This window comes from Lynx rufus, unplaced genomic scaffold, assembly GCF_022079265.1.
Source record: "Lynx rufus isolate CCGP_SWC_20201006 ecotype Redwood Valley unplaced genomic scaffold, mLynRuf1.p SCAF_6, whole genome shotgun sequence".
NCBI classification, from domain to species: Eukaryota; Metazoa; Chordata; class Mammalia; order Carnivora; family Felidae; genus Lynx; species Lynx rufus.
In genome coordinates, this window is record NW_025814878.1 from 133,000,216 (window position 1) to 133,014,815 (window position 14,600).

Here is a 14,600-nt window from a genome sequence, read left to right on the forward strand (position 1 = left end):
GGGTCTGGGATCGCGTGCTTCTGGTCTGTTAATTGTCTTCCTCTCTCCCGGAAACAGGAGCAGATCATCAGTCTGGTCAATCAGATCTGCGGCAAAGTGTCTGGTAAGAATGGCAGCATCGAGAACCGTCTCGGCAAACCCACACCGAAAAGAGGGCCCCGCAAGAGGGCGACCGTGGACGTGCCGCCACCCCGGCTTTCCTCCTCCGGTTCCCCCCGAAGTGCTTCGAGCTCGTCGTGAAGATGCCAACACCCGTGTCGATCGATATATATTTTTTTGTAATTATGATATTCTAGTTTGGAGTACTTGCTGTAGGATACAAGCTGTCTTTGCACTAGCTCTAAAGAAGATTTTCTTCTGGTTTTAGAGAACTAATTTTGTTTTAGCATTAAACTGTTGAACTTTTTTTTGTACTTAGAATACCTAGATACTGCAGTCAGATTTTGGAAACTGCCGTATATTCACTGTTTTAAAAACCCTTGAGGGGGCTGTATTAATTTGTATCGCCCCTGTGGCTGAAAAAAGCCTTTTTGGTTTTTTTTTGTTTTGTTTTGTTTTTTTGTTTTTGTTTTGGTTTTTTTTGGTAACTTGGGGGGAAAAAAGGCTTTTTTAACCCATTTTCGAAGAGGGTGAAGTTTGGAGAACAAATTTTAAAAAACCAGTCATGTGAGCAGATTTTTCTAGAGAGGAAAAGGGATAGGAGACACACACACACACACACACACACAAAACTTGAAAAGAAATGGCTTTACTTTGGCTGTCTTTTCTTCTGTCATGTGCAAAATGAGTTTGTAATTTTTAAAACCGGAGAACCCCCATTTTGTTTCTTTGGGCGGTTACGGCAGCTGAAGGCGGACGTTGTTTCCTAACCCGAGGCAAAATGCGGAAGGACGACGAGGTTCTCTTTACCAGCACATCTCTATGCATCTGTTTAAGGGAAAGAGGAGAGCGAGAGAAGAAAGCAGACTGCCTGCCTTGGAGGGGTCACGTGAGGGAAACCTGTGCCTGATTTCATTAGGAAATCCATTCTGTTATTTTTTGGTGCTGTTGGCTACTTTATCAAAAAACCCTTCAATAGCATCCTTAAGAAAAAAAAAAACCACAAAAAAACAAAAAAGGAAAAAAAAGTGATCGAAGCCGAAAGTGCTTCTTTGTCCTAGACGTGCAATCTCTCTAACATTCCGTCTTCATGTCACTGCTTGGTTTACACCTTCACAAGTCAGCATTAATCTTTCTTTCTAAACTCGTTTCGTTGACGGTCACACTTAGAGCCACTAGGAGGTCTGCAGTTCTTTCTGAATGTGAAAATGCATTTGCGCTCATCTTGTCTATTTTTTCTCTTCATGTTGTAACAAAAAAAAAAAGAAAAAAGAAAAAAAAAGAATCCCATCCCTTTTGTACATACGCCTGTAAATTGTTTTAAATACTTGAGCCTTTTTCTCGGTGGGGGGTGGGGAGGGTGCGAGGACAAGATGAAGAAAAGCCTTACGTTTCCGTTTCTTCATCGGGTGGATTGGATGCTTACAGGGTTTTTCTTGTAACATTTATAAGTGCTGCTTACATCACTGAACAACAACAACAAAATAATAATGGAGTAGCTGTTGCCCTTCTCCGGTTGTGTGTACAGTACGTGTGGAATAAAAAAGGGAACTGTTTTCACGAGCTGTCCTTTGTTTCGTAATTGGATCCATCGAGCCCGTAGCTACTCATATGCACTGAGCTTGCCAGTGGGACTGTCGGGAGCGTCCTGTGATACACTTTGTCGGTTGTTGTTGCAGAAGACTGAACTGTTTTTGGAATATTTAACAATTACATAAACAGAGTCACGTGTTTTCCAATGTGGTTGTCCGGTTTTTATGGCCTTGCTGTGTACTTTCCCTCTTTTTGACAGTAAACTTCTGCCTATGGCTTACAGTTTGACATTTAATTTATTAGCGCTGCTCTGCACTCCTCCCGCGGGAGGGAAGACTTCATGTTGTTTATTGCCAGTTTTTTGTTTACTTTTCAGGTTTGTACTACAAGGTTTAATAATAAAAACGAAGTTTTTTTGAGATTGGTCTCTCTTTTCCGGTGAACGGGCAGAGGGCTGCGACCCCCCCCCCCCATTCTGTCTGCAGGTGGTTCTCGGAAACCCCGTCGCTTAGGCCCCACGGAAGCGGCTTAGCTCTCACTCCCTGCGCCTGCCGGCCAGTGGCACATCGTGGGACGCGACAGCAGGCCAGGCCGCCCTCCCTCACTAGGCTCCGGGCTACCAGTGGTGGCGAAGGGGACCCTGCGTGCGACCCGCTCCTCAGCAGGAGGAAGGAGGGAGCGGTGGAGCGGATCGTGTGCGGTGGCCGTTTTGGGGGCCGGCTACGGCCACGCTCGGGAGGACGGACTCAGGATCGCGGGAGCCGCCCGCGTGGACACCCTCCCTGCTGTACAAATTGGAATTCGAAACCCTTCCGCACAAACTGGCTTTGTACCCTGTCGGGGTGAAGTCCGCAAGCTTTATTGTCAGCGGTTCGTACAGTCAGGGCCTCGCGCCGGCGGCAACTGCGTCACGACCAGGAGCCTCGGGGACGGCACCTGCCTCCAGGGCGGGGCGCGCACACCTACGAGTCACTGTCGTCGGTGTGCAGGGTGGCGAGGGCCGTGTCCACCTCCACTCCCTCCTCGTCGGACTGGACGACGGGGGACTCTCCGCCGTCGCCGGGGGCCTGCGCGGACGGCGAGGACGGCGGCTCGGCTCGCGACGCGGAGGGCCTGGGAACCTGGAGGGTGACTTCGTTCGGCCCGCTGCCGGCTTCGGGCCCTGCAAACACAACAGAGAAGCTGCCACGGAAGTTGTGCTGGAGAGGCCTCCCCTCCACCCGGCCACCCATGTGCGCAGAACAGAAGGGGCGCGCGGCGTTGGTTCCGGGGGCCGCAGAACCCGGCTGCCTGTCTCCGCGAGGGCAGGTGGCACCGGGGACCCTGAGTGGACCCTCCGGCCGCCCGGGGTGGCTTCTGAGAGAAACCGCCGGAGGCATAGGCCGCCTTGCTTTGAGAAGCAGCCCAGGAACCTCGGCCATCAGGACATGTCCTGGCGAGTAATTCGGGGAGTTTTTCTCTGGGCGCCGGTCTCACTGATCTTGCAGCAGTTCTCCAAGTTCAGGGGAACTGAAGAAGGTCCTAAACCCCAGTCTGTCTGTCCCTGACTCCAGGAAAGCGCCAGGCACTCTCTGGACTGCCCTGCCCCAGCCCCCGACGGCGGGGAGGGGGAGAGCGCTGCCTCGGGGAGAAGGTAGAGGAAACACAAGTGGACAAGAAAACTAGAGGTGGGCTTCGGAGGAAGGGGGCCTAGTAGCGCCGTGACCCTGGTCTGAGCCTTTCCCTTTTTGCGACTGTGGAAGAATAGAAGTGCTTTCGTAGCAAAGATGTGCTTATGAGACAACCCTGCCCCCACCTTGCAGGGCTTGTCCCAGACTTAAATTGGGCCCGGGTAGAGGGGGGCCTTGGAAAATTTCTACTGGCCTTCCATGAATTGCAATTTGGGGAAGGCAGTAAATGGAGATCAAGTGCCCGTAGGGTGGCGACTTAACTCTTCAACTATGAGCCCAAGCTGAGCAAAAGGTCAAGCGACCACCTGTGGAGGGAGGGCGGGGGAAGGGCAGCGCGGGGCGGGGGGGGGGGGGGGGGGGGGGTTGCTGAGGGTGAGTCCCAAGCTCCAGGCCTTATAAGGCCTGACTCCCAGAGGCCTTCTGAGCCCGAGGAAGAAGTACGACCTGAGTCCAACTGCGCAGTCCCTGGACGAATCTGGGCCGAGCACTCACAAGCTGGGAGAGGTTCACCACGGATCAACCAGAGCCTCCCTCCCCACTGCCCTGAGCCCACAAGTGGTGGGACAAGAGGCAGAACTTAGAGATTGGCCCCGGGCGTCCAGGATCCTCCCTCTGGAGGGAGATGGCGGACGTGTGACAGACATCGTGCCAGGCTGTCGCCCCCACCTGCGGCCGGAGACGGCACGGCGGTGTCTTCGCTGCCGGAGTTCAAAAAGACGTCCAAGGCCTCCTGGTCAGACACGTCCATGAGGTCCATCTGCTCCAGCATGTCGATGTTCACCTCCATGGACGACATGCTGCCCATGGGCTCTGGGAAGAGACGGGCACGAGAAGGAATGATCCTTTTGGTCCTCAGTAACCCTTCAAGTGCCATCAGTTAACTACGTATGTTCTCCAGGTATGAAATCTCTCCTGCTACTCCAGACTTTCTAAGACAGAAAACGACACACCCCAGTCGGGCCCTGTGACTCCACCCTAGACCAGCCTTGGCTGCTATTACGTCGGCCCCTTCCGGCTGTTCCGTTCACCCCCAGCCCTCGGCCTGCAGGTGCGGAACACGACCCGTTTCTGCACGAAGCAGCCCGTGGCTGCGGGGAGCAGGGTCCCAAGAGCCACATCCCCGCAGCAGGAGGTTCGCTACCTCCCTGCCGACACAGCTTTGCCTTCTACGTGCAGAGGCCCCCAGACTTTTTTTTTTTTTTTTCAACGTTTATTTATTTTTGGGACAGAGAGAGACAGAGCATGAACGGGGGAGGGGCAGAGAGAGAGGGAGACACAGAATCGGAAACAGGCTCCAGGTTCTGAGCCATCAGCCCAGAGCCTGACGCGGGGCTCGAACTCACGGACCGCGAGATCGTGACCTGGCTGAAGTCGGACGCTTAACCGACTGCGCCACCCAGGCGCCCCGAGGCCCCCAGACTTTATCGAGCTTCCTGGGGAAGCTGTCACTGCCCTTATGACATCTCTCTAGTCTTTGATCTGAAAAGCAGACAAGCTTTGGGCAGCTGCATGCTGGTGAGTGGGGAGCACGAGCTCTCTGTGGTGAAAGAGAAAAGTAAAATTGGCCCAGGAGCAAAAGGACATCAATACCAGGAGGGGTCCACCAGCCGGGGCCGTGGGGGAGGGCAGCCCCTGGGTCTGGAGCCCATATTCCAGCTACCTCTGTGGTCCAGAAAACAACGAGCCAATCGACGTGGTCACCCCAGGCATGACCGTCCCTGGCAGAAACAAATTATTTCTGGATGTGGAGGCCCCCTTCGCCCTGGGTCTCACAGTGATATAAAAACATAAACTCAGCCCAGTCCAGAGTCTACAGCACACGGTGGGAACCGGTCCGTCACTCCTAGCAAAGGTCAGCAGAAAGGAGCTCCGTGTAACACCCTTTACTGAGAATTCAAATGACTTTATGCATTTTAATGACCTTAAAGATGGAATCAAAAACCATCCAAACGACTTTCAGATAGGAACATTTTAATCACTGAAATGTAAAACTGTGGGCCGGTATTAAACCGATGGTTAGGGACTAGGGCCAAACAAATTAGGAAGAATGAGTAAGACCGTAGGGCGCAGAAACAGACGGAAAATGCAAACCCGCAGCACTGTCCCAGTTCTGAGACAAGAAGAGATGGTGGGGGACACGGACAAAGAGGCTGATTTTCTCCCAGACTTGCTGTAAGATGTGACGTCCCAGATTTAGGAAGCAAAAATCTATTCCAAGGAAGACAGATGAAAGAAATCCTCCCCTACATCACCTGCAGTGAAGCTGGGGAACGTCAGAGAGAGGGCGCGAGAGGGAAAAGAAGGAAATAATTAGATTGACAGCTTCTCGACAACAATATAAGAAGACAATGGAATAAGTTCAAAGAGGTGAGATAAATGCCATTTCTAAAATTATGTAACATTAAATGGCATTTAAGATCGAGCATCAGCTATGAGCGCAGACAGCTCGTCACCACAAACCTACTCTCGCCACAGGCACAGAGTCCAGGAGGTCGGGCCCAGGATGCAGGAGGTGGGTGACTCGGGAGCTCGGGGGGGGGGGGGGGGGGGCCGAGAGCCATCGCGGTGTTAAGACCCCATTCCGGCAGCGGAAGGGGAGGAGCTGACCGTCTTAGGCACAACCTCGTTCAAGGCCAGCGCTAAAATAAGAAAGCATGTAGTTTCTGTTCTTCGCAGGGGGAAGCTTGCTGTAGCTGAGGTGACTCCTCGAAGTAGAGGCATGAAAGCCACGTGGTGTGGAGTCAGGTGGGGTGCAGGCCCGGGGCCACTGCCACGTGGAGTCACGGCGCTGCTTCACGCTCGATACCGCGAGGGGTACCAGCGGGGCGGCGTCCCGAAGCTTCTCCAGGCTGACTGGTCAGGGGACACTGCCACCGGTCAGTCGTGGGCCCCGTGGGGGCTTGTGTGCGGCTGCCGGGCCACCTGAAGTCAGGCAAGCGGCAGGTTTTCTGTTCTGGCCACGGCCTGTCAGCAGGGCCTTTCTGGCGGTTGGCCTTGCTCTGACTGCAGTTTTGAAAGGGACACAGGCTCCCTTTCATTTCTGTCTGTCCCATCCTTTGGAAAAGGGCAGGAGTAGGATTTAAAACCGAAGAGAACGCAAAACCAGATTAAAAAAAGGCATGGGAACAGTACCAAGAAAGGTAGTAATGAAGCCGTGTGTCAGTAATCACAGTAAATGTAGATGAGTCGGATTTTCCATTTAACAGATTAGAAGACTGAATTAAAGTGATAAAAATCTCGCTATGTCTAGTTTATTGGAGACACTCCCAAAACATAAGGACATTAAATTAAAAGAAACAAACAAAACCTTAAGTAGTTACATAATTAACTTAAAGAAGAAAGCTGACCTAGCAACATTTTTTTAAAGTTTATCTGAGAGAGAAAGAGGGCAAGCAGGGGGAGGGAGAGAGACAGAATCCTAAGCAGGCTCCACACTATCAGGCAGATAAACACAGGCCTTGATCTCACCAACTTGAGAGATCGTGACCTAAGCCAAAATCGAGTCGGACACTTAACCGAGCCAGCCAGGTGCCCCTGACATAGCAATATTGATAGGAAACAAAACAGACTTTAAGGGAAAACAAAAATATTGAAATAAAGAGTAGTACTTAGTGATTTAATAAAGTTTCAGTTTGCCTGGAGGACAATTCAAAATTTGTGTGACATATAATTTGTGGCGATGTTTAAAGAATGGCAGAATGACAAGGAAGATCTAACCCATCCATAATCCTGGGAAGAATGGTTTAATACACCTCTTTGATAATAATTAAACTATACAATTCAATAATAGGGAATGCTTAAACAGCCCAACTTATGATCTTGGTGGAACGGGTACACGCAGAACCCTATCATTTAGAATCTTACCCTCAAATGCACAGAAAACATGTAGGAAAACTCTAAGTCTTCAATTAAAAAAAAATCAAAAACCCATTCTCCAACAACCACAATGAAGTTTATGAGAAATCAGGAACAAAAGGTAACTAGAAACAACTTCACGCATTATTTAAAAACACTTCTAAACAGGTCACAAGTCAAATAAGAAATTGTAATGGAAAATCTAAAAAACCCAGGAAGAAACTTACTTGTCAGAACTTGTAGAATTCTGTTAAAAAGTGGTGAACGTTACCCTTGTAAAAAGTTCATGGCTTTGAATGCCTTATTCAGACAAGAATGCTGAAAACCAAGCCCAGTCAAATTAGACCAAAACCAAGGGAAAAAACCAAAAAACAAAACCGCCACCGAAGATGCCCAGCACTAAGGAAGAGAAACTAATGAGCTATACGATAGCAACAACAAAGCTAAAAGTTGGGTCTTTAAGAAAACACTTAAAGATGACTGTTCTGTGTAAGACTCATCATGAAGGATGAACAGCGCAAATTAGTGATCCGAGAGGGGTGGAAAAGCAAACTTCAACCCAAATACCACAAAGGCTGAGAATGACACTATGGACGTTATGCTAACACATTTGAGAACTACAGATCAACCGGACAGATTCCATGGAAAACTTGTTAAAATTGACAAGAAATAGGAAACCTTTGTACCTAGTGGAGAAAAACAGGTGGCAACTCTTCCCACAGAGAAATTACTCGGCCCCCGCAGTGCCTGAGGCTGCTTCTACCCAGCGCTTGGGAAATCAGGGAGGAGGGCTTGCCTACTGCACGTGTGGACGTCCAGCACCACTAAGAGGCTGGTGCTCCCTCGGCACAGAAGCGACACAACCGCAAACAAGGCCTGGACGGGTTTTCATAGAACTTGCAAATCTGACTAACATTTATACAGAAGTACAAAGAGCCAAGACTGGCCAAGGCAATTCTCAAGAAAGAATGCATAAACGTGTTTCGGGGTGTGTAAGAATCGCTCCAGCACACCACACAGCAAGACTTGCTGTAAGACAAGGTTTCTCGGCCAAGGCACCCACACTCTGGACCAGAGCATTCTTTGTTGTAGGGCTGTCCTGTATATTGGCAGGTGCCCAACAGCATCCCTGCATCTAGCGGATAGATGCAAACAGCACAGCCCTGCCCCAAGCACAGCAGGCAAAACTCTGGGGACTCCGCCAAATGTCCCGAGGGGACGAAACCGCCCCCAGTTGAGAGCCACTGCTTAGTGAAGAATGAAGATACTAGAGTTTGGGCTCCAGGCTAGACAAACAGAAGAAAGAGCCAGAGAAGAGAGCCCAGAAAAGACTCACCGGGTACTGCAGTGGAGACACCCAGAAACAGTGGGGAAAGAGTGCTGGGGTGGAGGCAAAGTTACTGAATTTGGGTCCTTACCTCCCCATACACAGAAAAACGAACTGGTGGTGGACTGAACAGCCAACTATAAAATGGGAAACACTGAAACTTTAAGAATAAAACACAGTAGAATGTTCTTAGAACTTGGAGTTACAGCCAAGCTCTACTTGTGTGCTTATACTTGGAGGGAAGGATTTCCTGAACAAGACACAAAAGGACAAACCATTAGCAATAAAATGGGTAGAGCCGATCACGTTGAAATAAACACATTTAGCAAAGGCCTCTCTAGAATCCATAAGCCACGGACTGAGTGAAGGTGACTGCCTCAGATGACAATCTGTAAAGGCCAATACCACGAGCATCAGACCCCATAAGGGGGGGGGGGAGGGGGCGTCTGGGTGGCTCAGTCAGTTAAGCGTCCGACTTCAGCTCGGGTCATGATCTCACAGTCCGTGGGTTTGAGCCCTACATCGGGCTCTGTGCTGACAGCTCAGAGCCTGGAGCCTGCTTTGGATTCTGTGTCTCCCTCTCTCTCTCTGCCCTCCCCCGCTCATGCTGTGTCTCAAACATAAATAAAAACATTAAAAAAATTTAAAGAAAAAAAAAGACCCCATAAAGGAAGACAACCAGGAGGAAAATGGACAATCAAGGATATGCAAATTAAAAACAAGAGGTCATTTCATACTCACAGATTGGCAAAAATTTAAATATCAGGCACTACCCAGTGTTGACAAAGATAAGTGATGGCACATATACACAGTGCTAGGGCACCGTAAACCAATGGGGGACTTGGGCAGGTAATCGGACAGAATCTAGTGAAATTACAGATAAGCACGTCAAACGACTCCGTTAATTACTGTCCCAGTGACACACCCTCAAGAAGCGGTTCTCAAAGTGTCCAACTGCCTCAAGAGTTCCTTTACCTGGGAACTCGTTAGAAATGTGAACTCTCAGACCCCACCACAAAAACCTACTAGATCGGAAACCCTGGGGTGGGACCAGTCTCCATGTGAACAGCCCCCCTGGTGACTGAGGCTTGCTCAAGTTTGAGGCCCACTGCCCCAAAGAAACTCTCGTCACATGTACGAAGACATAAGAGAACGTCCTCCACAGTGAGGTTTGGTTTTGTTTATTTTTTAGAGGGGAGGAGAGAGAGAATCTCAAGCAGGCTCAATGCTCAGCATGGAGCCCAACACGGGGCTCGATCCCACACCTTAGGATCACGATCTGAGCCGAAATCAGGAGGTGGACACTAAACAGACCGAGCCACCCCAAATTTCAAACACTCACGGGGAGACAATCACACAAAGTTAAAACCATAAGCTGGCAATTGTGTTTTGAGATACTACTGCATTCTGGATTGTATCTTGGGGGACGCTATACGAATTTTAGTTTAGTGCGGTTTTATCTACTAATTCCATCTCTTCTAACTTTGTTAATTTTGCCACTAGCCCAGACATCACGTCCCTCTCTGTCCTGGGCACTGGGTCCAGGGGGGACTTCCGAGGCCTGAGTAAGAGTGTCTCGCGGCACAGGGCGCAGCCCCCGGCTCCAGAAGATTCGACTTTGCCGAACTGCCAGTTCTGCAGGGTCCCACGGGAGCCTGAGATCTAACTGTGGGCACACACACGTACGGAACAGCGTGTCTCCCGGGTGATCTGTCAAGACACCCCAGCACCCAGCAACAAAGAAAACAGGAGTCATGTCGGGTGGAAGACAGAACCCGGGTCAGGGTCGTACCAGGTTACACGTGCCCTGATGGCACTAGGACTGCGGGGCGCGTGGCGGGGGCCAGGTCCCCTCTGCTGCCTGGCGAGCTGGCGTGGCCTCGTGCCTCCTCAAGTGCCTGATGCTCCCAGCTCCGTGGGTTCTCCAGCCTCACCCTGACCCAAGGAGTCACGCGTGTCCCTTTACCCTTTACTCTGATAATTTGCTGGGTAAAACTTTCCATTCCTTTGTCTTAATTAAAAAATGATGCTTTGGAAAGTGAGAAAAATTCACTGCTATTTCTGATGTAGTGGAATGAGTCCAAAATACCACATTCACTATGGAGATTTTTTACTTTGATGGATTCTCCTACATTAAACATCCCCGCGTTCATCCCTGGAGATGAACAGTCTGTAAGAAGGGGACGTGGGACTTGCCAGGCCGGAAGTCTAAGGGATGGCTCTGAACAGCCTCGCCGAGAGATGCCTATTTGTTATCTGAATGTTTTTCCAGCTCCGGCTGAAGCAGAAAGCTAAAAAGCCCAAATCTCCAATTTTCTTCTTCAGTGCTTTCAAAATCACACATATTGGCAACATGTGCCTGACTCCCATTTTTTTTTTACCTTAAAAAAAAAAGGAGCCTAAGACTTCTTGGAAACTTGAAGAATGTTTGTCCAACAAGAGTTGGCCGGGCACCCCACCGCGCCAGCTGGAGGGTCCCCGTGTGCCGGGCTCTCGGTCACCGCAAGGAGGTACTTCGAACCTCCCTGTGCCGGGTTTACCTCCGTGTGTGCTCCCACGTCTCCCCACGAGCGCGGGCCTACCTAAGAGGCACTTCAACTTGGCCTTTCTTCCTCTGGGCCTAAAGACGTGCCGCGTGCTCGCAGATGCTCTGGAAACATCCAGGGAACCAAGCTGGACGTGCAGGGTTAACTCAGCACTGATAGTCTCTGACTGTTCCCTTCGCTGGCCGACCTCCTCCCACCTCCTGGGTGCAGCGGCTCCTTGTCCTCAGATCTGCAGTGTGTTTCCCAGGAGGTGCGTGGCTGGTACGGCCTCAATGTCTGTGTCCCCCAAACTTGTATGTGGAAGTCCTGACCCCCAGTGTCATCGCAGTGTCTGGGGGTGGGGCCCCTGGGAGGCTAACAGGTGGAGATGGGGTGGGGAGGGCGGGGCCCCCGACACACCAGAGAGGGTCTCACGGCCGTGCAGGGTACAGTGACCTCACCCCTGCCCGTGACGAGACGCGAATCCCTGCAGCGAACGGGCTACTCCCTCCATAAGCGGCACCAAACCCTGCAGGCCACGAATAGCACGCGTATTCTGAGGCAATCTGTCCGGCTTTTCTAGACGCAGACAGACTGTAGAGGAGGGCAAACAAAAGGGACACAGCCAGCTCTGTGGAGACCGGATGTCCTCCTTCAAATCTGACCCGCCCTGAGGAAAGAAGCCTTATCCACACGGCGCATCCTGTGGTGCTCTCCCAGGCGTGTCGCCATGCTACTTTTGATGTGTTTTGCCTCCATTATTTTCCTTCCTCGGTTTTTATTTCCTTCACCTCTCTCCTGGGGGCGGACACCGGATTCAAAGACAGGGAAGGAACAGAGTGAGAGGAACAGAGAGGAGCTGGGGGTGTGGTGAGGGGCAGGGTATCGGAACAAAGACCGGGGCCAGGCTGGCCAGGGGAGAGAATGGAGGACACAGGGCTGGGGAGTGGAGGGGTTCAGGGGTACGGAGGGGCAGGTGAGCAGAGGGGCCGTGGACAGTTGCCCGCATGCCATGCAACCAAGCTGCTCGTGCTCCTTCTAGAGGCTGGATGAGGGACCCCGTACCGGGCTTCGCCCCTGCTCAGTTTGTTCTTGGGAACTCTTGGAGGCGCGAATATTTACGAATCTGGGTGTTCATCTCAGAACCGTGTATAAAGATGAAGAATCTGTTCAACCAAGGGTCTGGTTAAATGTTGACTGCGCACATCCTGACGACGCAGACGCAGCTTTGAAAATATACCCTTTTAAAGAACTGTTAATGACACAGGGGGAAAGATCCCTGTACAGTATCTAGATAGACACAAAGCCAGATGTGTGTATGGTTTGAGACCAATTATGTACAGACTCACACACACACACATGAAAGAACCACCCTAAAATAGTGACACAGATTTTACTGTGCTGTAGAATTATGGGTGATGCTTCTTTGGTTTTTACCTTTTTAAAAAAAACAAAAACAAAGCCTGCTCCATGTTTTCTAAGTACCTCCAACTGAAGCCTAGACCTACAGGAAGAGGTAGAGACAAGGACGAGACGAGTACCGCATGGCAGAGCCACTTTGAGTTTTGGGGACTAACGCCAGAACAGACTTCCGGGGCCTGTGCCCCACACCCCACCTGGGGGGCGCGGCGAGACACGGTCTCCGGGCTCCCGGGGAGGGTCCCCGCCGCCAGCGGCCCTCTGCCCAACTTGCCTCGCCTCTCTGCTATCTGCAGGTAGCCCGTGGACAGGTACTGTTCCATGTCCTGCTGGAACGCCTCCTCAAAAAACTTCTGCCGCTCCTTCAGCTTCGTCTGCTGGGTGTGCTCCATTTCCAGGACCTTCTGGGTGTGCTCTGCATCGAGTTCAGCTACGGAAACAGAACACTCGGGGTCAGGGGCTGAAGAGGGACGGAGGCAGGAAATGGGAGTAAGTACGCACTCACCTCCACCCTCCGAGCTGAGAGGGTCGCGTCTGCTTGTCAAACCCCGGCTGGTGCCCCGACTGCCATGCAGGTGCCCCCCCGCCCCGCCCACCCTCCACGGCACTTCTTCCCCTGACCTGGCGGGCCGGCCCCCCGGCCCCCCATGCCTCTCCCTGCGCCATGACCTCCCACCACGTGTCCACTGTTTGCGGCTCAGCGGTTCATCAGCCAAGACCAGCCTCTTGGCTAACACTTCACCTGACTCCAGCGGACCCCGCTATCCCGCCCTGGGGCACCCCCCGCGACCAGACTGGTGACGCTGACTCGTACATTACATGCAGTATAGGGGGCCAAGACTCGGACTTCCTGGCGGACAGCGACACCTCATCACCCGGCTCGGAGCCGGGCACGGCAGGCGTTCAATAAGTGGAAGGGCAAGGATGCGGCCGTCGTGCTGGATCAGAAGAGCGAGGTCCCGGCTCTGCTGTTCACTAACGGGCAACCTGGCTGAGTCAGTCAACCTTCCTGAGCCTCACATCACCCGGCTGAATCTGGGACAGAGATACTAACCCAATCCTGACGTGCGCCTTCAGTGAAATAACGTAGAAAGAACTTTCTGATTAGTGTGAGCAGCGACCCTTCAAGTTCGGGCCGAGTCAGCAATACCAGGCCATCACCCTGAGCCTCGTCATGCCAGGAAGAGCCCCCAATTTACCATCCCGTGACCACTTTCCTAGCGCTCTAACCTTCCTCAATGAGTGCATGGGGAACGCAAAAATGAAATCTGGGTCAGGCATTTACCATTTTTCACCTCGTTCACGGGCCCAGGGTTATTTTCACATTTGCTCTGAACTCCGGAGTCCTCTGTACCTCCCATGGGGGGCAGAGTTCTCAGGCGGCCTCCGAGATGCCCTGCTCCTGGTGCACACACCCTGCACGACGCCCTCCTCGACTATCAGCAGGACTGGCTTTCCTGCCATGAGCAGGCTATGCCCCGGGGCAGAGCCGACTTTAAGAGAGAGGGGTCACCCGGGCAAGCCTGACCTGATCGGGGCTCTTAAAGGCACCTGCGTGCACTTTCCCTGGACAGAGAGACGTGAAGCGTGAGAGAGGGACGTGACACAAGGAACATTCTCCCGTGCTGGCTCTGAGGATGCGGGACCCACACGGCGAGGAACGCAGGTGGCGGCCAGACACGGAGAGCAGCTCCCGGCTGAAAGCAGGGGCCTTAACTACAGCTGCAGGGAGCTGGAACCCCGCCAACCACCTGCATGAACTCGGACGGGGGCTCTTCTCCCGAGTCCCAGAAAGGAACGTGGCCTGGTCGACACCCTGACGTTGGCCCGCGAGGCACGGGCCTTGACTTCTGCCCTACAGGCGGCGGGTAAGCTCCTACCTTTGCGCCGTTTTACACACTAAGTGTGCGCTGGCCTCTCGCGCAGCAGTACGGAGACCCTCCAGACAAGCCGCCTTGGCTCCAGCCCCTGCCCAAGTGCGACTGGCCCAAGAATCAAACGATGACTCCTTGGGTTCGTTCCCCTAAACAAGCGTCTCGCAGCGCCTACCTCGTGCAGACACTATGCTAGGCTGAGCGTGGCAGAACAGAACGTTTCAGCTACCTTACTGTCGTGCAAGAAACGTGGGGCCTGAAACGCCGAAGATAATTTCACTGCAGACGTTATTCCCCA

At 52.1% G+C, this 14,600-nt stretch overlaps 2 protein-coding genes across 5 annotated transcripts in view; one reads left to right on the forward strand and one right to left on the reverse strand.

Annotated features, from left to right (window-relative positions):
- JARID2 (jumonji and AT-rich interaction domain containing 2) overlaps nt 1-2,051 on the forward strand; it is a 273,915-nt gene extending 271,864 nt beyond the window's left edge. For all 4 annotated transcript variants that reach the window (XM_047101536.1, XM_047101538.1, XM_047101537.1 and 1 more), the window contains one exon: nt 58-2,051. In XM_047101536.1, coding sequence (XP_046957492.1) covers nt 58-240 — 183 coding nt within the window. In that variant the 3' untranslated portion in view covers nt 241-2,051. The remainder of the gene's footprint in view (nt 1-57) is intronic.
- A 418-nt stretch (nt 2,052-2,469) lies between these two features.
- Nucleotides 2,470-14,600, reverse strand: part of DTNBP1 (dystrobrevin binding protein 1) — a 133,286-nt gene continuing 121,155 nt past the window's right edge. The window contains exons 8-10 of the mRNA XM_047101540.1: nt 12,703-12,858; nt 3,969-4,112; nt 2,470-2,794 (exon numbers count right to left, since the gene is read on the reverse strand). Of these exons, the coding sequence (XP_046957496.1) occupies nt 2,595-2,794; nt 3,969-4,112; nt 12,703-12,858 (500 nt within the window). The 3' untranslated portion in view covers nt 2,470-2,594. The remainder of the gene's footprint in view (nt 2,795-3,968; nt 4,113-12,702; nt 12,859-14,600) is intronic.